Source organism: Plectropomus leopardus, chromosome 18, assembly GCF_026936395.1.
Source record: "Plectropomus leopardus strain MGB_pleo_1.0 chromosome 18, ASM2693639v1, whole genome shotgun sequence".
NCBI lineage: Eukaryota > Metazoa > Chordata > Actinopteri > Perciformes > Serranidae > Plectropomus > Plectropomus leopardus.
Genome location: NC_142193.1, coordinates 8,557,473 through 8,580,495, shown reverse-complemented (window position 1 = coordinate 8,580,495; position 23,023 = coordinate 8,557,473). Strand labels below are relative to the sequence as shown.

General features: G+C 39.1%; 2 protein-coding genes across 2 annotated transcripts; both read right to left on the bottom strand.

Moving 5' to 3' along the window:
• Positions 1 to 1,650: 1,650 nt before the first annotated feature.
• Positions 1,651 to 6,495, bottom strand: rpl27 (ribosomal protein L27). Its single transcript, XM_042505738.2, has 5 exons — positions 6,372 to 6,495; positions 5,748 to 5,830; positions 4,913 to 5,082; positions 2,088 to 2,198; positions 1,651 to 1,737 (listed from the first exon to the last, which is right to left on the bottom strand). Exons 2-5 carry the CDS (start codon positions 5,826 to 5,828, stop codon positions 1,689 to 1,691), a joined length of 411 nt encoding a protein of 136 aa, XP_042361672.1. The 5' UTR covers positions 5,829 to 5,830; positions 6,372 to 6,495; the 3' UTR covers positions 1,651 to 1,688.
• Positions 6,496 to 7,459: 964 nt separating this feature from the next.
• rundc1 (RUN domain containing 1) lies at positions 7,460 to 15,555 on the bottom strand. Its single transcript, XM_042505611.2, has 5 exons — positions 14,800 to 15,555; positions 12,998 to 13,156; positions 11,674 to 11,872; positions 11,450 to 11,545; positions 7,460 to 10,381 (listed from the first exon to the last, which is right to left on the bottom strand). The coding sequence occupies exons 1-5, from the start codon at positions 15,190 to 15,192 to the stop codon at positions 9,519 to 9,521; spliced, it is 1,710 nt and encodes a 569-aa protein (XP_042361545.2). The 5' UTR covers positions 15,193 to 15,555; the 3' UTR covers positions 7,460 to 9,518.
• Positions 15,556 to 23,023: the final 7,468 nt, after the last annotated feature.

Sequence of the window (23,023 nt, the reverse complement as noted above, 5' to 3'; positions counted from 1 at the left end):
AATGTTGGCTTAAAAAATGTAGTAAAGTAGAAATATAACATGGCATTTAATGTAAATACTTAAAAGGTATAGGTACTATGCACAGGGTTCCTGCAGCTTCAGGCCGGTAGATTTAAGACTTTTCAAGACATTTTTAATGTCACTCAGAATCAAATTTAACACCAGTTTACCGATTTATAATTTTTTTTTTTTTTTTGTCCAGTGAAAAAGTTTTATTATCTACATCAAATGTTGAATTTTTTTTTAGAGCAGACATATGAAAGACAATGAACAAATATCATTTCAGTATGTATTTGGCACCTAAAAGAAGTGTCTGGCATTTCTGAACCGTTTTCTGGGTGATTTTGTGTTTCTCAAAAAGCATGTGAGATTCCACTGATTGGATTCCTATCATTACAAACTGAAGCAATGGGATTTATCAAACTTCATTACAATGAAAAACAAATTACAAATTGCATTCAAACTTTACAATACAATGTCAAAAAAATCATAAAATCCTACTTTCCATGTCTAAGCACTTTTAGACTTTTGAAAGACTGATTTAAGTCAGTTTAATAAAAAAAATAAGGCCTTATGTTTAGATTAATGCATTGAGTGCCCTTTAAGACATTTTAAGAATTTTTAAGAACATGTGAAAGCTGCAAAAAATCACACAAAATAGTGCCAGTCCACAGTCTATGGTGCCAGTATTTGGGTAATTGCACGCTAAATATTTTTTACTTTGAGTAGTTAAAAAAAATATTTTCACATAATTTTTTTTTGTTTGTAGATTTATAACCTGCAAGTAAAAAGTCCCTTCGGTTGTCACCTAAAAGAAGAGTAAAGCTTAAGTAGCATAACATTTGAGCATTCCCATAAAGTACAATGACCTAAAAAAACATCTGCATGTCCACAGCTGTCAGCAGACGGTCAAAAACTGAACTTAATTCACCTGGTTACCTTAAATCACTGCTTATTTAGTGTGTTAACACCACAGCAGTACATGCAATCATTGTATGAAGTACCGCCTGCAGCACAGTACTTTATACAACACACAAGTCGGTTTAAAGGAATCGAACTCGAGACCAAGAACATTCTTATCCTTACTGAGCATACGAATGCTGGACAAATGAAAGTTTATAACAAAGACTTGTGTGGTTTCACCAAGCATATGCAGGGATTTTACCACATTTTTCTTTTTGTATTTTACATAAATACTGTAAAATTGACTTGCGGATCATATGTAGTTAGTGCTTCTTTAAGTCATCTATGTGCTGATAAGCTCATTCTATTTTTGCTCTGATCTACTTTAATGTTTTACAGTAACTGAGGTTTAGATTTGTAACCAGTTTTCATTTTACGGTGCATATAAAGTATTAAGTATTTGTTACATAATACAAATACATTAAAAGGTTAGGTTAAAGTCGTGTGCTGTCAGTGACCAGTTTGATTTTCATGTTGGCGTATTGGAGCACAGACAGCTTTAGGTTACGTGGTTAGCTGTTACACTTTTGACACATTTAGTGAATCAGTTTGAAAGGATTTTCTCAAGTATTGTAGGAACCAGACCAATAATCCATCACAACCTCCACTGTCACCAAACTGGAACTTGGCAGAGACAGTAAAAATATTTTAAGACAGACAAAGTCACTGAAGAGTCGACAGCCAAAATCCATTTTTTAAACATTTATTTGTGAAACTGAGTGAACTTAGAATCTGAGCTTCTGGAAGAACCACTTGTTCTTGCCCGTCTTGTACCTGAAAACAGAAAAAACACGTTTAGCACATCAGCTCTGATAACATCACAGAACGGAAGAATGAACCTGCCGACATGTGACCGACATTAACCGTTTCAAGCCTGGGTCACTAATCTAAACTACCGTGTCACGTCTGTAAAACACGCTGCAGCCACTAACAGGATTCTGACCGTCTTACTGATGTTTGCTCTCAGGATTATTACACTAAAAATAAAGCGAATTCACATTATTTTACGGATGACCCTTTCCTTACATTACAACTAAACATCATGCTGCCATTATTTGTGTGAGTGGCCTCTGAAGGTCCGATCAGAGCACTGAAGTGAAGAATCCAGCAGAACATGGACTCACCTCTCCTCAAACTTGACCTTGGCCTCCCGCCTGGCTTTACGTTTGAGAGCAGGATCCCTGAAGACGTCCTTGTTGACAACAGTTTTGTCCAGAGGAATATCCACAGAGTATCTGAAGAAAAACGGAGCGCAACCATGTAAAGTGTTGTTTAACCCTCTGTTTGCCAGAGGACGGTTTACTGTGCACCCGCACACGTAGACAGATCGGCAGTTTTACGACAGAGACACAAAACGCTTCACACAGGACGCCGAGAGGCACCGTAAGAAGGTGAGCATCGTTTTCACTGTTCAGGTTGTCATCAGTGTCCAACATGACAAACTGGTAATCAGATTATAGACCTGCGCATCACATCCAGAACATACAGCGGATAAAATCGCAACATTTTGGGCACAACACTCAGCTGTGTTCCACACGATGTTTACTGAGGAAATGTCACATTTAACATTGCTCCAAAACAACATCCAATCTGAGTAAATTCAGATTCATTTCCTAACAAAAGCATCAGTTTACTTCAGTAGGGCAGATTGGAGATTTTAAAGACTTTTTAAGTATCATTGGGAATTAAGATTAAGACCAATATTCTCATAACCAAAATTAAAGACTTTTTTTTGCCTGAATATTTATTGCAACATAAAGCATGACATTTTTATCTGCTGAAAAAGTTTGAAAAGCTGTGTCAAATGTTGAAAAAAAAAAAACCCCAACCCTTTTTAGAGTGGAACACTTTGAGAACAGTGAACATACATTATCATAAACATTTTTTACTGACAGAGGTGGGAAATTTTCTGGGCGATTTTGTGTTTCTAAATCTGCACGTGAGATTCCACTGCTTATATTCCCGTCATGAAAAGTGTAAGAAAAGGAACTTCTTTAATTATTTAACACACAAAAAAAGATGTTACCAAGTAAAATGAGATTTGACAATGCAACGTCAGAAAAAGAAACAAAATCCCATTTCCCATGTCTGAGCATTTTTAAGACTTTCTAAAGATTCGTTTCAGTCAATTTAATACCAATTAAGGTCTTTTTTTTTTTTTTAGGTTAGTGAAATTAATGCCCTTTAAGACTTTAAGAATCTGCGGGAACCCTGTTATAATTGCATTTATTTTTCTTTCATCCACACAACATACTAACATTTATCAAAATATGACAAAACTAAACTGACTCCTGCATCTGAGCTACAACAAAACTGGAGAGACGTCAGCACCAAGATTTCTGGGAGTCAACAGGTTTAAAGGGAAAATTCATATTTTTTGCGACACTAAAACATAGTCATCAATCCCCTGCAAAGACCTGATGTATGCAGCTCGTTTTTTTGTAGCGTGGACTGTAAGCGAGCAGACTGCACGTGCACCAATCTCTCGTTTCTCGTTTGAAGTGAGGGATGCTAACGTGAGGTTTGATGGGCACAATTATAGCCCACAGAAGCAACAGAAAGACCTAGTGAAGGAGGTTAAACACACGATGGCCGTAACATTATCTTCCAGTTTTTCATTTAAACTTTAAAATCAACATTAGTGTCTTCAAGTTGCTGGTTTCTCGTATATTTCTGCGACTGTAAAATTCTCATTTTCAAAGTTTTCTGCTTACATTCTCAATTTTCCTGAACATTATCAAATGTGTGTCCTGGTTAGGTCAGTGATTTAAAGGTGTATTATGGCCATCACTTTTAGGATTTAAAAACTTTTCTGCTCAGTTTTAAATGGCAATTAGCTCTAAATACGTCACTATGAGCCTCGTCCACCACTGCTGCTATGACGACGCAGCCTGTCAGGGTTTTATCGGTACCTAACAAACTCAAAATGATTCGTTGTTGCAGATGTGAACAAAACGTCATTTATAGGTGCAGAGCTCAACAGTAATGATGCTTTAATCAGGTTTCTGCAGTGAAGTTTTGGCCCATGTATAGGACTAATGCTCGTTACCCACCAAGTGCACCTACTTCTGGAAGTGTTTTTGTTCCTTTGACATAGCAATCAAAGCACCAAATACATTTTTAACTCAGCTGCTCGTCTCTTTCACCTGGGCATGAGCAGTGCGTGAAGGCTAGCTCGCCAAACAGCTGCGACCCGAACGCTTGCAGTGTTCACACAGGCAGCGTTGCTCCTGCGGCGCTGCTTCAGATCTGTCTGCTATTAAGTACTGTACTTCCACAATTAAAAGCTGGTACTCCTCTAATTTATGGGGCCCTACAGGCCACTGCATTATAAACAAAATAAGTGTTTCATAGTAAAAAAAAAAAACCTTGTTAACAACTTCAGGGATTCTGTCAATAGAAATATTGTCAGATAGCTTTTATTATGAATTGATAACAGAAATGGTTGAGTTTAAGTTTAAATATTTATATCTTTTAATGTCAACAGACATGGAAACTACAGTGAAAGGTGGCATGAAGTCAGCATTACTATTTTTGCTGATAACCGCATGCATTATGTGGTTAAAATCGTCAAGGCCCAGAAACTCCAGATGTGCCACCGCTGAGCAGAGTTGGTCACAGTGGCAGTGTGGCAACTAACCTCTCATCACAGGGGCCCAAAAAAAATTCCTCCACACACACACACACACACACACACACACACACACACACACACACACACACACACACACACACACACACACACACACACACACACACACTGCTCACGCAGGTTGATTTAGCCCTTAGATGCATCACTCATTCCACAGGACATATTTTGCTTTTATCAACCTCCCATCTCATTTGTATATTTGGAGAATAAGCACTTTAGTTATGCTAGGGCAAATTATTTTAAAAAAGTAAAACTTAAATATCCTCTCTCAGCAAATTTGTATGACGGGACACTGACCTTGTGGGCATGAGGTGGTTGTAGTTGAACACCTTGACGAAGGCCTTGATCTTGGACCTCTTGGCGATCTTCTTCTTGCCCATGGTGGTGGTCACCTTGCGGGGATAGCGGTCGATGCCTGCGACCAGAGCGTGGCTGTAAGGACGGTCGGTTGTGCCATCATCAATGTTCTGCAAAAAAACAAAGGACTGTGATACAGAGCAGACACTGACTCTACACAGCAAACAGCAGAGACATTGTTCCTGCAATTTCAGAGCGGACATCTCCACATCTGTGTTTATTAAAGAGCAATTAGTTATTAGTCCGTCTGTAGATTCACCACACACACAGAGGGGGAAGCGATTCCACTTTTCATTTAGCCATCACTTAAAACATTACAGAAACAATACAAGCTACTGATTGTTGACAAATCATGTGACAACTCAGAAATTAGTGTTTTAGACCAAAAATGTGAACACATACAAAAACCTTGCTTTAGGTTCAGTTTCTCCAGATGTACAAATACAGAACAAAACAAACATTTCCATACTATGTGTACAAGCAAATGCATAGAAAAGTACGTATTAATAATAAAATCTGTATATAATAATACAGTGGTGCAATAGGGAAGAGTGCTGGAACACATATTTAAAAGGTGGACTTAGACACATGAGGGACGTAGATCGGACATTTAAGTTTCACAGACAGTGTGTCCATTACAGAAGGACATGGGAGTCCTGCCAGTGAATGCTGTGTCCGCTATAAATTTGTACATGTTCAGAGAAATTGGCTGGTCTTTTGCAAACCGACTGAACAGCAGATATCATCCACCCGAGGACCCACGGCTATGCTTTACCTTGACGATGACAGCTTTGCGACCGGCGTAGCGTCCAGCTAGGACCATCACCACCTTCCCAGGCTTCATGAACTTGCCCATATCTGCCACAAAGAAAAAAATGTCAAACCCCCAAGTCTTCACAGTGAACACACACTTCACAGGCTACGTGAATGATGCGAACCTAACCAAACAACACACCGAAACTTAAGTTTCTGGCTCACTGTTAGTCTCCGACTAGCCGGCTAAGCTAACATTAGCATCCGGCTAGAGAACGGCTAACATACTCTTTCCGGAGCTACAAATATTAATTTTACTCTTACACACGCCGGAGATGCGGCGACAGCTGGTTAGATTATGCTCAAAATAACTGGTAAACTACGCGGCTCACTTCGCAGTCTGAACATGTAAAATTATCCACATTCAGAGACGGCTATGAGGGGAACTGCCATGTTGAAATGAGCGCTAGAGACGAAGCGCTGCAATAAAAGCTCGTTTTCTTCCCTTGTCGATCACAAATACACCAAAATAACAGACAGATATTAGCTAAGGGGGTGATTATCGTAGGTGTGGTATGATAAAAACTGTTAAATTGGCCGGATTTGGGGCGATGGTTGAAGATTGTTGAAGGTAAATTTCACTCACTGATGCTGTTCTACGGCCACCGCTAGCAGGAAAGGAAGTCGAGAAGGTTTTGGTGACCTTTGACACTCTAGATGGGCTACGTCACTTCCGGGTATATTTGGCTTGCTGTGAACCAGTTCACTATAATACATCTACACCCATAATACATCCATGCACCCATAATACATCCATGCACCCATTCCGTGAGCGCGCGGTGTCCAGGTTTTCTCTACACATACATGTCTGTGAAGTTAATAGTTTTAATATATATAGTTTTTGGTTTGATTTACAGAGAAACCTCTGAAAACATTAAAAAAGGGCTCAGACTGATTAAAAAAAAAAAGCTAATTACCCACCACTTCATTATCATTCTAGCAATGATTATGATTAATTATGTTTCTGTCTTTTCTGTGCATTTGATTTACATTTTTTGAAACTGAATTTATTTTTTTTTATTATTTTTATATTATGAAATATATTTCTTACAGTCTTTGTACTGAAATTCTGTGTTAAATTAAGTTGGAAAAAGTTTTCACACAGAACAGAAAAATGCAATATAAATATAAATGCAATATAATAAATGGCTGCTAAAGTGTTCTTGAAAGGATATAATTTTTTTAAAAAAATGATCAAGACAATTAAACCTTAATTGTCACTTTACATATGTTAACTTACTGTTTTACTATGTTATGTTATGTTTTACATGTCTGTATATACAAGCAGTGGCAGGAACTAAGTACATTTACTTAAGTACTTTACTTGTGAAAAACTGGGAATTCTTACATGTTTATTTCTTATTTGTACTGTCTTTGTCTGTGTTTTCCTGTGTTGTTTTTATGGATTTTGCAATTTCTTTTTTAAAATTGTACAGCACTTTGGTCAGCTGTTGTTTTTAAATGTGCTCTAGAAATAAAATGGATTAGATAAGAAAATATAATCAAATGACTAAAAGTAAAAGCATTCTTTGTGAAAAACGAACCTCTGTCTGTGTGATATAGTATTCATTTCTACAACAGATAATTTAATAAAAGATTAATGTTGTGTCTATAATGTGTAAGTTTTTTTCATGATTCCTTTAAACTGAAAAGACAAGGGGTCATAAGCAGCACTGCGGTTCATATGCTATGTTTAATTTATTTACAGCTGTGGGTATGCATTAAACATGATTTAAAAAAATAACACAATTCAGATCTCCCAATATATTATTTCTGATTAAAGCGATTAAATAAAAATAACACAAATAGCACAATTTAAATGATCCAGCGTGTCTATAGCTACTTCAACAGTGTTGTGATATGCTGCCTAATTCAGGGGTGAGCTAAAACATGCTATGCAATAAATAAATGTCTCTTTACATAATCACAACATAACAGCTGAACAAAACACAACCAAAACGGGGAAAATAGGAAGTTAAATACAGCTTTAAATTTACTACACATGGCCCAAACAGAACACAAAGTCTTCATTTACACAGTAACATAAAACAAATGCTAAAAATGTGTCTCCAGATGCACTCGAGAGACAACGTACACAAGTTTTATCTCAGGAAATACAAGAGGTTTTCTCAGAGGTTTGATACACATGTGGACCCGGGAACACAAGATTCAATCCTGTAAACAGCAGGGAAACATACAGCAGACATAAACTAAACCCCAGTTTAATAGCATCTATGGTTTGTACATTCAGTATTTAAGGATATGATTCGTGCAACTCAGTTGTCTTAGAAAGATAAAAACTAATTTCTCTGGAGAAACTGGAAACAAAACATTTTCTATATCCCACAATCATGTTAAATATGGTATGTAAGCCTTTACAGGGTTTCCCACACATTCATTCATTTGCGGACCGCCACAATTACATCTGCAGCTACAAACAGATATTCGATTTTTGGAGTTAGATTGTTCATTAGCAGCACTCTTGGGAGCACAGGTCGCACTCTGGGCAGAGACGGAGCAGTTGAATGTTAGGCGCACTGAAAGTGAAACTTAAACGCTTATACTACTACATCTAAAAGTTTGCATTCACTCGCAGCAGCTGCTCCTCTCATATTGATCTGATCAGCTCTGACCAGATCGACAGATCAATTATCCACCCCTCAAGTCAAAAAAACTGCAGCTGAGGATAAAAAGAACTTATGTAGAGTTCCACCTGCGCTGCGTTCACGGACCCGCAAAAACCTCTGAATTTTCAGAGGGGACACAGAATGATACAAAGGAACACACACATTTAAAAGATCTGACACTTCTGACCAGCCCCATCCTGTCAGCTACAGCATACACTCGAATTCTGTGGGACACACTGCATTACATCATTCTTATACAATAGCACTGTCGTTTTAATATCAACTACACCTGGAATAGGAGAAAAGCAGCAGTTTATACAGGGTCTAACACACCTGAAACACAACGTGCAAGAAGTAGTAACAGCTTCAGAGGTTTCAAATGGAGTTGCTGGGAGCTGTGTATGTGTAGTAAAACATTAAGTTTGAGCAGTGTATCACGATGGAGACAATTTTCAGTTCAAGCTGACCTGAGTGCTTTAAGATCAACCACTCTGCTACACAGGATTCACCACTAAAATCAGAAATTTCGTAACAGAAGTCACTGTTCTTTTTCTTACAATACATCACAAGCTCTTGTTACTGTGTAAAAGCCACAGTATCGAGTTTCTGCTCATTATTTTTCTTTCTGGATTGTCTCTGTTGCAGCCACATTACAGTACTGAATACTGTACAAATCCTACCTCTCTCTTTGCTGCATAGGTTAGGACACTATCATGAACACACGGGGACGATACAGTGTATGAGCACAGGTTGCAAAGGTCAGGAAGGCTTCACTAAAGATGAGGTAATCTCAATCTTCTGTCTAAGGCATGTTTACAGTACGAGTAGCATTGTCGTCTTGACATTTTGGCATCTCAAACATATGCAGATTATGGTTGCTCATGGCAGAAGCTCGCACAACATAATCATCCATGCATGTACTGTAGACATCTCATACTTGCGCTTTACTTAAGATGGGTGGCTACTTAAATAACCTTCATAAGGTTACATACTTGAAGCACAGAGTCATGCTTTTGGTCCTGAATGCCAGTAAGAGCAGTGTAATTTAGCTGATGAAATACTTCCGAGACAGATGTTTAGTTATTTTTTAACCGACGTTTTGCTCCTCAAAAAGCATCTTTAATGTTCTTGAGCTGCCGGACAGCCAGGTCCACTGGAAGGTTGAATTTGAGGTGGCTGATGCGGCCCAGGATTCGCAGGGCTCCTTCAAAGCCGGTCTGGGCCATGTAACTCCAGGCCTGGTAGTGTGGGTGAATCAGAGTCCCAGACTTACACAGCAGGTTGAGCCAAGACACCAGCCGCTGCTCGTTCAGAGCCATGCACACCAGAGCTTTAAACTCTGTGTCCGGTCCCCGTTTGTAGCGTCCGTGCTCCTTCAGCACAGTGTGTATGGCCCACAGCAGAGATTGTTTCGGGGTGATGGTCACGGGGCCGCCCCCTACAGGCAGGCTGAACGAATGCGACAGCTGGCGAGCTGGCGTCTCCACAAAAGCCTTCCCGTTTTTGGAGTGATAGAATTTCACAAAGAGTTCCCATGGGTGCATGGTCTGTGGAGCTGGTCTGTAAGGCAGCAGGCAGGAGATGGGTGCCAGCACCAGGCTCATGGTCTGGGAGGGAGAGAAGAGGCCATGAGCCAACAAGTCTTTCAGAGCAATCGCCAGCTCCTTCCTCACCAACGAAGTCAGCTCGTCTCGGGGTCCCAGTGCCGAGTTGCTGGTGTAGTTGACGACATGTTCGAAGGAGGGCTGTCTGCATGAGCCCAGCACTCGCACCTTGTCAACAGCAGCCTCCAGACGCTGCAGCAGGGGTCCGTAGTCCTGTCCCCCGGACTCCTGAGACCACATGTTCTGAGGAACGTGGCCAGGAGCGCAGCCGAACTGGCTGGCAGCGAAGATCTGCAGCACGGCGAGGGCCTTCTGGATCAGCTGCAGGCCGGTCTCTCGCATCTTCTGGGCCTGCTCTGGGTCCACTGCAGAGGGAGGTGGAGAACCACAGGAACACACTTGGTTTTGAACACCACCTCTGGTAAACATGTCTTTTATAAAGGGCATACAACAGCTGGGACAACGGGACGCCATTAGTTTGGAGCCCTGCTTTTTATGTGAAAATATTGGTCACTGCCATCGGAAAATGTCATCTGATTGGTCTGATGCAATTTAACAAGGCAAATATTGGCCGATATCGATGTAGAGCTGACAAATAAGTGCATCACTAGTCGGAACATATATTAAGAAGTCCTTTATTCCCTGGGCCACACAGGAAGTGAACACAGACTGACTGCATCAGGGAACCCTTGTTATTTCATAAGTTGTACTCTCTTTTATCATTTATAAGGGCTGACCGATATTGGTTTTTCAGAGCCGATACCGATTATTAGTAGCTGATGAGATCGACAACCCATATTTGGAACCAATATTACTATAAAAACGAAAATCTATCTGTCAATATTTAGAATTTGGAATATAACAAATTCCAACCCTAAACTCTTTGGCAAATGTTTGATCAAAACTGAAACCTTCAACATCAAATACAGAAAGTTCCCAGCAACTTTTTTTTAGAAAGTCAAGTGAAAATTTAAATAAAAAATTAATAAATAACAGGAGCTCCCTGAGGTTTGACAAAGTAAAAGATCCTCCCATGCTGACACTTTCTTTGCACTTTTTAATCAATTCATTTTATCAGCAATCATTAAAATAAAATGCCGATACAGATAATCGGCAAAATGCCAAATATCGGCCCCAATAATCTACCAGGCCGATGATCCGTGGACCCAATCATTTATATGACTTAATGCTGCTACCTCCTCATTTGCACTATTGAATCTGGTATAATGTACGTCTGAATGTTTTTAATGGTGTACTGTGTTATGCTTGTTACTGTATTTGGGAGATGCCAGAGACAAATGTCCACAGAGGTAGACAAAAAAGCCAATCTAAAGTAATGTAATCTAATCTAACTTGCCGCCCCCACTAATCAGTCATCTGTTGGTTTTATTACTGCAAATATTAAATAACATCCTTTAGTTTGACTGACTGACCTTTCTTCTTCACTCCTGGACCTCGGGCATTAGTCCCGGCTGCTTGTGGCTGCTGGCTGTGTCCACCATCTGATAGGAGGGGGTTCCCCACTTCATCTGTTGGAAGGACAAGCAAAATTATTAAAAAATGGACATCTGTGAAGTGAAAACAAAGAGGCCCTGCAATTAACCAAGAAATGTCATCCATCTGAATGACACTTGGTGCTGTATCTGAGACGCTGTACCCTGGATGAAGTTGATGAACATCTCCAGGTCTCTGATCTGGGTTTTAAGTTGATCCACCAGCTGCTCTTTGACCCTGGCTGGGTTCACTATCTGAGCAATGGCAGCGTCCACTCTCTGTCTCAGCTCCTCGGGCGACAAGTTCCCAATGTCCTCGTTCAGGTTAACATCCAGCTTTTTGATCAACTCATCAATGATGACCTGAAAAATGTGAGACAGACTGACGGTTAAAGAAGTGACGCTGTCCCCCACAGGAGGAGACTCTGCAGTGGAAGATCTCGTGTGGTGTCTGTGTTTTTAATGTGTGAGTGGGAAGCTCCAGCTTGGCATTTACGCGCTAACTTTTTATAAAGAAATCTTTAGCCATGTTAGCAGCATGGCAATTTTCTGTATGAAGAACACTAAAGCCTGCAGCATTTTCAGTGCAGACTGACCTGTTACGCCTGATCTGAAGCAGGTAAACACCACGTTATGTGCTCGACTTAACTGAAAGGCAGGAACGTCAGGATCATATGGATTTAAAACAGGACTGCAGATTATGTCTGTTCAGGCCATTTTCTCTAAGATAACACGCAATTCCTAATATAGGGAGTGAGGGCTGATCACGTAACCTGCTGCCGATATGCAGTGGTAGAATGTAACTTAGTACATTTACTCAAATACTGTGCTTAAGTACAGTTTTAAGCCCTTTTTTTGGTGCTTTTCACTTCTACTCCACTACAAGTTGGAAGCCAATGCTACACTTTTTATTCCACTACATTTATTTGACTTTAGTTACTATTTACATTATAGATATATATTACCAAAATGAATTATAAATCAACTCTTAATTATGATGTATTTTCATAGATTAAACCACCCTGCAGTTCATAAAGTAGTTGAAATGAGCTCCAACTTTACCAGATGTAACAATAAAACTATGAGCACATCAATGCATCAATAATTACAATGCAGCAATCCTTTTACTTAAATGAAAGACATTGAATGCAGGACTTTTACTTGATAGTCTATGTTTAATTTACATTTACTCTACGCTTTAGTCTAGGTTTAGTTTATGTTTAGTCTATGTTTTTCTTGTTTTTAATAATTTCATCCCTCAGCTCCAAAGATGCAGCCAGATCAAGGACAAATGTAATTTCGTTTTTTAAACTTTGTTTAAAAAATGACTAATAAATCTGCCTTCTTACACTGTGATATTGCTATTTTCACTTGAGTAAAACCTCTGAGTTTCTCTTCCACCACTGCCTATACGACACATCAACATATGACAGGCTTGAGCCCACTACCAGTGGCGATTATTTCATCAGTACATTTCCACAATCGCACCTTCTGCCTCTCCATGACAACAGACTGCGGCAGCGAGTCATAGCTGCCCTCCTGATAGGCGAAGCGCTCCAGATCATCCAGCTGTGTCTTCAGCTGGAAAATGAGATCCTTCTGTTTTTCCCTCTGAGCCTCCAGACGTTCTCTCTTCTCCCTCTCACTCTGACAGCAGAAACACACACACACACACACAATGATGTGAACTTTCACAGACAGAGAGCTGAGTGACCTCGACAACACAGAACAGTGTGCACTAGATCTTCACCTGTGTGGGACGTTAGCTACCGATTCCAATTCCAGTATTTAAGGTTGTAAAGTTTGATATTATTATTATCGCTGGAGGTTTTTGTGGCAGTTCATCATATTAGTCTTACATGTGTCACAACATTTGCACAAAAATACACAAACCAAACTCTCAAAGAGACATCAGGTTTCATACTCACCAGATCACCCTGCAAGTGAAGCATGTAACAGGGGAGAAATGACATAAAAAGATCTTTAGTTTGAGGAATATAGGGAGCAATAATTCCAAACAAGTATTACATAAGGCTCTTCACTTCAGTTAAGACTACATGCAGAGAGGCAGGGGGTAAACAATGGTAGGAACAAAGTGTGTTGCTTCAACACTGTTGTGTACATAGAAACCTTTATTAAACAGATAGTCATCTGCTGGAGGCATTTTCATTGAGCCCGCGGCGCTGTGAGTCAACACGAAAGCAACATTTTCCAACAGAGATAAGAGATCAATGGGGACACAGCAGAGGTGGGCGCAGCAGCCTCGAGTGTGACGCAACAAGTACGCTTTAATCTGTTTTAATCAGAGCTCAATCGCCTCAGTTAATGAGACCGGGCTGAGCAGCACAGAGCGTCACAGTGCATGTGTCCACATGCGTTTACATTAGCGAATACAGAGCGTTTACCTATGTGTCCAACTGGACATCAGTGCGTATGAGTGTTAAATATCTTTGAGTCTCTATCATTCTCTACAATCATCCGTTACTTCTGGTTTTAATTCATTAAAAAAAAATACAAATACAATCTTCTAGATTGCAAAGTGACATTTTCAGAGTTGCCTGTTTTGTCCAAATAAAAGTATAAACCCCAAAATATGCAGTTATCCATCATATATGACAAAAAAAGACTCAATGAAGAGGTTGACAGTAGGGTGTGTTGCTTGAACAACAGATTATCAGAGGAGTTGTGCATTTTTCTGTCAGGTGCCTAATTACCTAATAGTAATCATTTCAGGTTACATGTTGACAAACACACTGGGGTTGTGCCATTTCGTACACTTCAAGATAATACAGCTATAATTTTTAACATGATAATAAAAAAAACAACATATTGTAATAATGGCAATATTTCAACTTGCTGACATAATGATGCCATACCGTTCTGCTCACCGCATACCATTTTAGGAATATTCTAAGGGATTTGACAACTGTTTCTATTCGGAATTGATTTTATTTTGTTGTTCTATCTATATTTTCTACAGAATCAGAGTTTTTTTGCTATTGTTTACAAGCTAAAGAAATTCTACCCCCCCCCCCCTTTTTTACTGAATACTTGTAGGCAAACTTGCATTGATGTTGACATATTAAACTACAACACTAAGTTGGCTGTCATTGTTGTTTTTGAAATTAGTAGTAAAACATTTTCAGTATTTTGTAATATCGTCAAGAATACCCTGCACTGCAGACCTTAACACTGTGTCTTATTTCATGGCATATTTTGCAGCCTTTCATAGCACGGACTCAGAGTGTGTGAGGGAGTGTGTAACATCGTGATGTGAGCGGAAACCTCACCGAGTTCTCCAGCTGTTTGGCGTCCTGAGCTCGGCAGCCCACCACATGCGGGCAGCCCCTGAAGGCGAACTCCTCCAGCTCGGCCAGCATCCTCTCCTTCTCCTCGGTCTGGGCGTGAACTATCTGCTTCAGACGGAACTGAACCTGGGCAAAGTGAGAGGTGAGGGCGAGGAGGGAGGAGTTCAGCAGCTCCTGCTCCTCTTTTAGTTTCTCCAGCCTAGCGGACATGTCCTCCTCAGTGGCCGCGGACGAGCTTCTCTGCTTCGGCTGGCCAGCGCTCCCGCCCCTGCTCTCATCCTCGGGACTGGCCACAGCGCCGACCGGTGCCCATCGCTCCCCCGCGCCGGCGAGGACAGCCTCGCTGTCCGAGGCTGACAGCTCCTCGGTGGACATTTTGGACGACGGAGTTTACTCCAGCTGTTTAACTGCGTCTCCAGTTTATTAACAGTCTGTTCGCGATGCTTTATTTTCTGGTGTTACGCAGACAACAACAAGGATCACCGCCGGAGGAACAGGTGTATCGCCATCTTGGGAAGGATGATTCATACGTCAAGACGGAGATACGTCAAGCGTATCGGAAAATACCGGAAGTGTAGCACGTCTGCCTTCACAATAAAATATAAATATAAATATAAGTAAAAGTGACAAAAGTTCAACTTAAAAATTGAAACTCGGTGGTGGAGATATTTTCGAGATCCGCCAGTAAAAGTAGTAATAACACAATGTAAAATATGATTTATATATATATATTTTAGGATGTCCCAAAATGCGCACAATGTTGATGCTCAAGTGTGGTGATTGCCTTATAAGAAAGACGTCAGTTTTAAAAATGCAATTTGAATAAAATGTATATATGTATAATATATGATAAGAAACATTTCTTCTTATTATTATTATTATTTTTATTATTATTATTATTATTATTATTATTATTATTATTATTATTATTATTATTATTATTAATATTATTATTATTATTATTGTTATCATTATTATTATTATTGAGAATGCAAATCAAAATGAGCAGTTCAAACTAAGTTTTTTCTAAAATTCAAATTCAGTTTTGACACATTCTTCTGCCCATAGTTATTCAACGTCCATTTCTTTGCATTTATGGCTCCCTCTAGTGGTCGATATGAATGAAATATTTCTAATTCGAGTCACGGCGGAAGACAGCAAATAATACTACCTCTAACACTACTACTACTAATAATGACAATAAAAAGGCAAACACTCAGAAGGGTCCGTTCTGGCTTGATTGCTAGTAAAAAAAGATATATAGAAATAATAATAATAGTAATAATAAATAATAGTAATATATAACTAAGGCATATTACTGTACTTTAGGGAAATGTTTTTGTTCCTTAATCTACTCCCAAGTTTAAGATTTTACTCAAAGAATGAATACATCTGAAAAAAGTGTCCTCTAATTCAGCTACATCAAATTCCACTCACTGATTTACCGTAAAGTGCATGTAAGTCCACAGTGTGAGTATAAATGTATATATTATAAATAAAATATATTTTTATCTATAATGTATGTATCAGTTATACTTAGATCCATGTTACCTATATTTATATTATGTATAGCACAAAAATTATGTTGCACTTTGGACTTTGCACCATACCGATAGTGAAGCAGAACACAGAATGAGATGACTCACAGTGGAAAAAAATTATATTGCCTGCAAGGTGTTTTTAATGGAAAACTAAAATCAGATCAAAATAAATTTAAAATGAGTTATTCAAAATGCTATACCCTGATTTAGCTGCACACACTTGTTGCTGCATCTCCAAGATCACAGAACATCATAATCCCAAGTGCAATTTAATATCACAGTGCTCCCTTCACCATTTTATTGAGAACAATGAATTTCACAATTATCATAAAATCCCTTTCACATTATTTTCCATTAGTGCAGTGTGTGCAGAAACACATGGCAGCAGGGGAGATGTTTTTCACAAAAGTAGGACTCTCTTTTTGTTGCCAAGAATCATGCGCCAGTCCTTCTAGTGGAGCCTGCTGTCCTGAATGAATTCTCCAGTGTCGGTGCAGGTGTAGCCAGAGGGACAGCAGTGCATCATGTTGATGCAACACACCACCTGTGCAGAGGACAAAGGAAGGAGGGTATTGGCGGTTACGCCATCAACTTTAGTTAAATAAAAGTAGCAATACTCTGGGTTTCCCACACATTCATTTATTTGTGGCAGGTTGCCATAATTAAAATGTCTGTCGCCACAAACAGATTTTCTAGCACAGTTAAAATATATACCTTGCAGCTACACATGGCACCATACTCTGGCACAGAACTTTTTGTTGTCACAGATGGAGCTGTAGAACACTGGGTGCAGTAAAAGTGAAACAATTCATGGTGTTGGGTCTAAAAGTTTGCATTCACTTACTCTGCACTCTGCTGCACCTCTCATCCATCCATCTGATCAGCTCTGACAAGATCAACTGATCAATAATTTATGCCATGACACAAACTGTTGTTGAGATATAAAAATAACTCACGATGAGCTTTTACCTGCGATGTGTTCATTGGCCCACAAAAATGTCTACATTTAGAGAGGTGGCACTGAAGATAAAACATTTTTAAATGGTTTGCTGTCACCATGTCACCATCCTATGGTGTTCCAGATCTTTTTCCTGACCCAGGTTGGGGCCAATTCACCACCACACTTTCATCTTATGTATGTACGCAATTAAAGGGACATTTTGTACCTTTGATAAGGGACAACATGCCCACATTGCTGCTGCGGTTTTACAGCAGGTGTCTCCACTTGGACACTGTGACTCTCCATCAGGGCACACAACACTGGACACAAACTCTGCCACAGCATCAGCCTTGATCCTGGTGGTGTCTGGAAGCTTAATGAACCAGAGGATCACCACTTCCCCTCTGACACAGGTCTGGCTCTCATGGCACATGTAGTCATGTGGACAGCCTGGGGAGAAGTGAGATAATGAAGCTATGAGAGCGGTGAGAGTGAAACAAAACAGTAAAACTGTGGGCTGAAAAACCAAAGCAATGAGCTGAAAGATGCTATAAATTTCTGTAGAGCTCAGAGGAACAGAAAAATCCAGTGATAATTCTCTCTGGGTTCACTTGAGGTTAAATAAATCCTTAGGTTTGGGTCATTTAAAATGATTTGTTGTTGTTTTATGACTTTTTATAGACTAGAAAGTTATTTGATTCACTGAAATAATAATAATAATAATAATAATAATAATAATAACAATAATAATAATAATAATAATCATTATTATTATTATTATTATTATTATTATTATTATTATTATTATTATTATTATTATACTAATAAATAAATAAAAAATAATCAAGGTAACACTTTAACCCTCCCCTTTCAGCATTTATGGGCATTATATAATAATTGAGTACCTGGTTTACACCATATACAGACCCACTATATTTTAGTCATAAGCAGACAAAAGTGTTGGAGTAACATTAGCATTTCAAAGATGTCACCTTTTCATGTCTCTAATTAAAAGATCAGACGTTTTGTACCTGTTGTAGGGGACAGCGCCCCCATGTTCCTCCTGAATTTTTACAGCAGGTGTTTCCATTTGGACACTGACTCTCCGTCGGGGCATACAGTATTGGATACGAGCTCTGCCACAACATAACAGTAGCCAGTCAGTCAGTCAGTCATTTTCTGTAACCACTTGTCCTCGTAAGGGTCACGGGGGGACTGCAGCCAATCCCAGCTGTCACCGGGCGGAAGGCGGGGTACACCCTGGACAGTTCGCCAGACTATCACAGGGCTGACACATATAGACAGACAACCATACACGCTCACAGTCACACCTCAGGGCAATTTAGAGTCACCAATCAACCTGCTATGCATGTCTTTTGGACAGTAGCATCAAATTTAAAAATGTGATATGTGTAGGGGATAAAAGTGAAAAAGTGAACCCCTTATGAGAATTAGGCAAGTTTATCCGTACGTCATATTTCAATAACAACTTTCAAACAAACTTTCTTTCCATTTTTTAATGGAAAGGAATTTAGGCATATCAAATCACAGTCAAACAGAAGAGGCCCAACACTGCAGCCCTGGGGAACTCCATGTGTGATTTTTGTTACATGATTGTATAACTACCCACTAAAACAAAATGGCCTCTGTCCTGCAGACAGGAACAATGTAGGGCTGTGCCAGAAAGTCGTTTTCCAGACTGTTTGGTGTGTCAACATATTGTTGTGGCAGCACTGCAATGATGCTTCTGGGATATCCTGCTTCTGCTTTGTTTTTTTGTCAAAATACTTTGTAGACTAAAATAAAGTTATTACAATTATGAGGAGTTTTAGCTTTTTTGATGCAGGAGTGGCTGTCTGAGCTGCACTGGTAGTCCTCAGGACAACTGTGTTTCCCATCAGAGCAAGGGACTCCCTGTCAGAGTAAGAAATACCACAATAAAAATTCCAATCACTTGGCTCATGGACTCCTTCTTGTAGTTATTCTATTCTACAATTATCAACAAGACCTCAATCTTATTTGAACAACTCCTAATAGGCATAATGGTTAGACGTTTAAAGGTACAGTCAGCCTTACTGGTCTGTGCACTGTGTTCTAAATTGTTGTTTTAGAGCAGTCAAGCAGATAACTTTACAGAAAAACACATTCAACTGCACTCAAGTCAGAGCTGCAGCTTCTACTGTATCATTTCCTACTTTAGCAGATATCCCTTTCTGTTGCCTTGACTAAAGTAAAAAAAGGAAGTAATTTGACTTGGGGAAAACAAATTTTGCATGTCATAGTCATGTGTAATAGCACCAGTACTGTATGAGTGGTTTACCAATAGACTCTGCCATAGACTTCATTACTTTGGTCATTATTTACCTTTTCTTTTATTTGAGATTGATTTTTTGTCACTTAAAAAATACACTTCATCAGTGCAATAGGTTTGGTTATTACCTCCTTTTTCTGAGAATTGCTTTCTTAATTGAATAAGGTTTGATTACCTGAGCTAGGGGACAGCTGCCAAACCTTGTCAAGGCCTACAGACAGGAAAACTCATTTGGACATCTTGACTGATTGGGAAAGATGTTGTCATCTTCCTCCCCCTTGTATGTCTTGATCATCCTGAAGGACTGCAGGGCACAGTGGAAAAGAGGACCCCTGCTTTAAGTACATTAAAGTCTTAATGTTTTCTCATGAATGCAACAAATAAGCATTACTTTAGAGAGTCTCGGCTGATCAGCAGAGACCCACCCAGGGGATGGACCCAGTAGAGTTCATACAGCTGGACGTGGCTGTATCGCAGACTGTTACTGCAGGACAGCAATGCATGTAATCCCCACAGCACTCAGCCTGCAAGGACAGCAACAGCAGAAACACTTTGACTACCAAACTTTTAAAACTGCTATCTCCTTAGCTGAAAGAGTCCTGAGCTTTTTCTGAACCATAAAGTAGTAAAACACTGCTAAGCATGAATAGTACCACTGTAGCTTTTATTGTTTTTGTTCTAGAGTACAAGAGAATGGTTATATAATATTTACATTTAACTATGTGCTGGACAAAAGGGCCAGAGTATTCAACTAGTACTATTGGCCTGGTTGTTGCAGCAGGTTTGATTGTCTTTATATCTCCCCCTCTATCTGGACACTCGTCAGCACCAACCAGAGCCAGGAGAGCCCAACAGATCACAACCCAACTTCACATCTGCACACAGAGGAAGATTCACACACACAGGTCATCAGTAAAAGTGAAAAGTGTGCATGTGGAATCCCCTTCTCCTCTCAGAAATAAGACGTCTCACATGGGGGATTATTATTTACAACCAGTATGCGATTTGGCGGGATGAGGGGAAATGCCATCCCCCTTGTTAGCAAAATGAGCAAAATGCATTTCCCCTGTTAACTTTCAAAAATTAACTTGTACTGGCCGCACCATGCTCAGCTACTACAGTTACAAAATTTGAGGGAAAGTTGAACCATCTAAATTATGGTGCATTTTGATGTTTTGACAGGTACAAATATCTACTGGGCTACTAGAATGGTCTACGTCCTGAAAAAAATGTAGTTAGAGGTGGGGCAAACAGTCTGTCATGTCTAAATATCTATCAGAATGGACTTCTTCCTGTATAAATGTTGTTTAATGGAGAGCAGACACCTCTGTCAGATGAAGTCGGTCATTCTGACAGGTAGGGTGGGGGGGTGGGGGGGGGCTCTGCCCTTTGCTAACACAGGGATCACAGGCCTCTTGCCCATTGCTGAGGGTGAAGTCAGATGACCTTTGACATTTTACCACTTACCTACTCTAGCTTCAAACTTAATCCTACTCCAAAAACACGTTCATGGGTTATCCTCAATAAAGAATCTGACATTAGAGCTAATGTCAGAAATGTCTGAAACTTTCTAGCACATCCCTTGACTAGTCCTATTGGCAGACACCACTTTGTGTAAGTGGTTAATTATATCTATGTGAACAGAACATATATTTTTATTTTACACAGTATACAAATGAATTGTAACTTTCCTAAAAAACAAATAAATAAAACAATAAACTTACACTTTGCCATGATGATTTTTTTTAACTCACTTATTGATGAGGCTCTCAGGGACCCCACTGGTAGTCCTTGTATATTAACATATATTGTATACTTACATTAATATAATATATATTAATCTCACAAAAAATGAAGGCACCTAATATGTCTTTTTGTGTGTATGTGTGTGTGTGTGTGTGTGTGTGGGGGGGGGGGGGGTATTAGCTTTTTATTAGCTTTTTATTTTTTTTTTTAGCTTTTTTTATTAGCTTGGGTCAACATGAGGAAATTCATTCACAGAGAGACATGATGTACTTTCCTCTACCTACTGCAATACTGTGCAATGAAGGTGAAGCTGACAGAAAGATCCAATACATCCTCTTAAGTTACGGCACATTTGCTCTTTGGTGGAAAAAGTATTTACTTCCTTTACTTTAGCAAAACTACTTGTACCACACAAAGCCCTGCCTTCACAACCTTAGGAAAATGCATCTAAAGTGTATGAAAAGTAAAAGTACTTATTATGCAATAAAGGTTTCCCACAAAGTGTTTAACTTTAAATGTGATGTTTTTGGATTGATATCCCGGATGCATTAATGTATATGTTACATTTTACTGTTGTAGATGTTTAAAGCTGTAACAATTTCAACTCCTTTATATACTATTTGTTAGTTAAATCTATAGTAATGCATCATATTCAAAAAGACCATCATTTAGGGATGCCCAGTAGCTCATTCAATAGAGTGGATGCCCCATGTACGGAGGCTATGTCCTTACTGCAGGAACCTGTGGGTTCAATTCCAGCCCTGGCATGTTGCTGCATGTCATCTCCTGTCTCACCCTCTTCCATGCTCAAGTTGTCTGATTAAATAAAGCCAAAAAGCTCAAATCTAATCTTAAAAAAAGATTAACAAAAGAGATGATACTAGACTCATGATGATAAATGATGGTAGATAACCTTGTAAGTACTAATGGGGTTTATACATTATTGTTTATCTGTGTTTTAAGGGAGAACATTTAAGCACATCCAATCACAGCTAAACAGAGGAGGCCCAACACTGGAACCGTGGAGAACTCCAAATAATAATAGAATATTTTCTGTTCATTCAAATGTATAATTATCCATCAACATAAAGTGGTCCCTGTCTTAATAATAATCATTTTTATTTATATAGCCACTTCAAAGACAGTTTAGTAAGTAAAGTGAAAGTAGAATAACCAAAACAAACATCCTGATACTTACACCACAACAGTATTTTGTGAATTTTGTGTTTTAAAAGCAATTTATGTAGATGTAAACTAGTAAACCAGTAATGATCTTTTCTGATTCATGGTGACATTTTTGGTGCAGCCAAGTCGTATATTTTAATGTTACAGTGGTTTCACTTACTTAAGTAAAAGTATGTTGTCAGCAAAATGCACTCAAAAGTACAAAAAGTAAAAATGCTCATTATGCAGTAAAATGCACCCTGTCAGTGTTTTATATATAATTTATTTGGATTTATATAGCTACTTCATTATGTTGCATTTTAATGCTACAGATGTTTAAGGTTGTTCTCATTTTAACCCCTTTACATATTGTTGGGTAGCGTGTGTTTGTAGCATGGCTGTCCTATGAGAGCCACATAACTCTAAAAAGTCAGCTGTTTATGGTGTCAGAAAAACGGCCCTGTTTTCAGTCTTGTGATGATGAATTTTCCATTGGAACCAAGA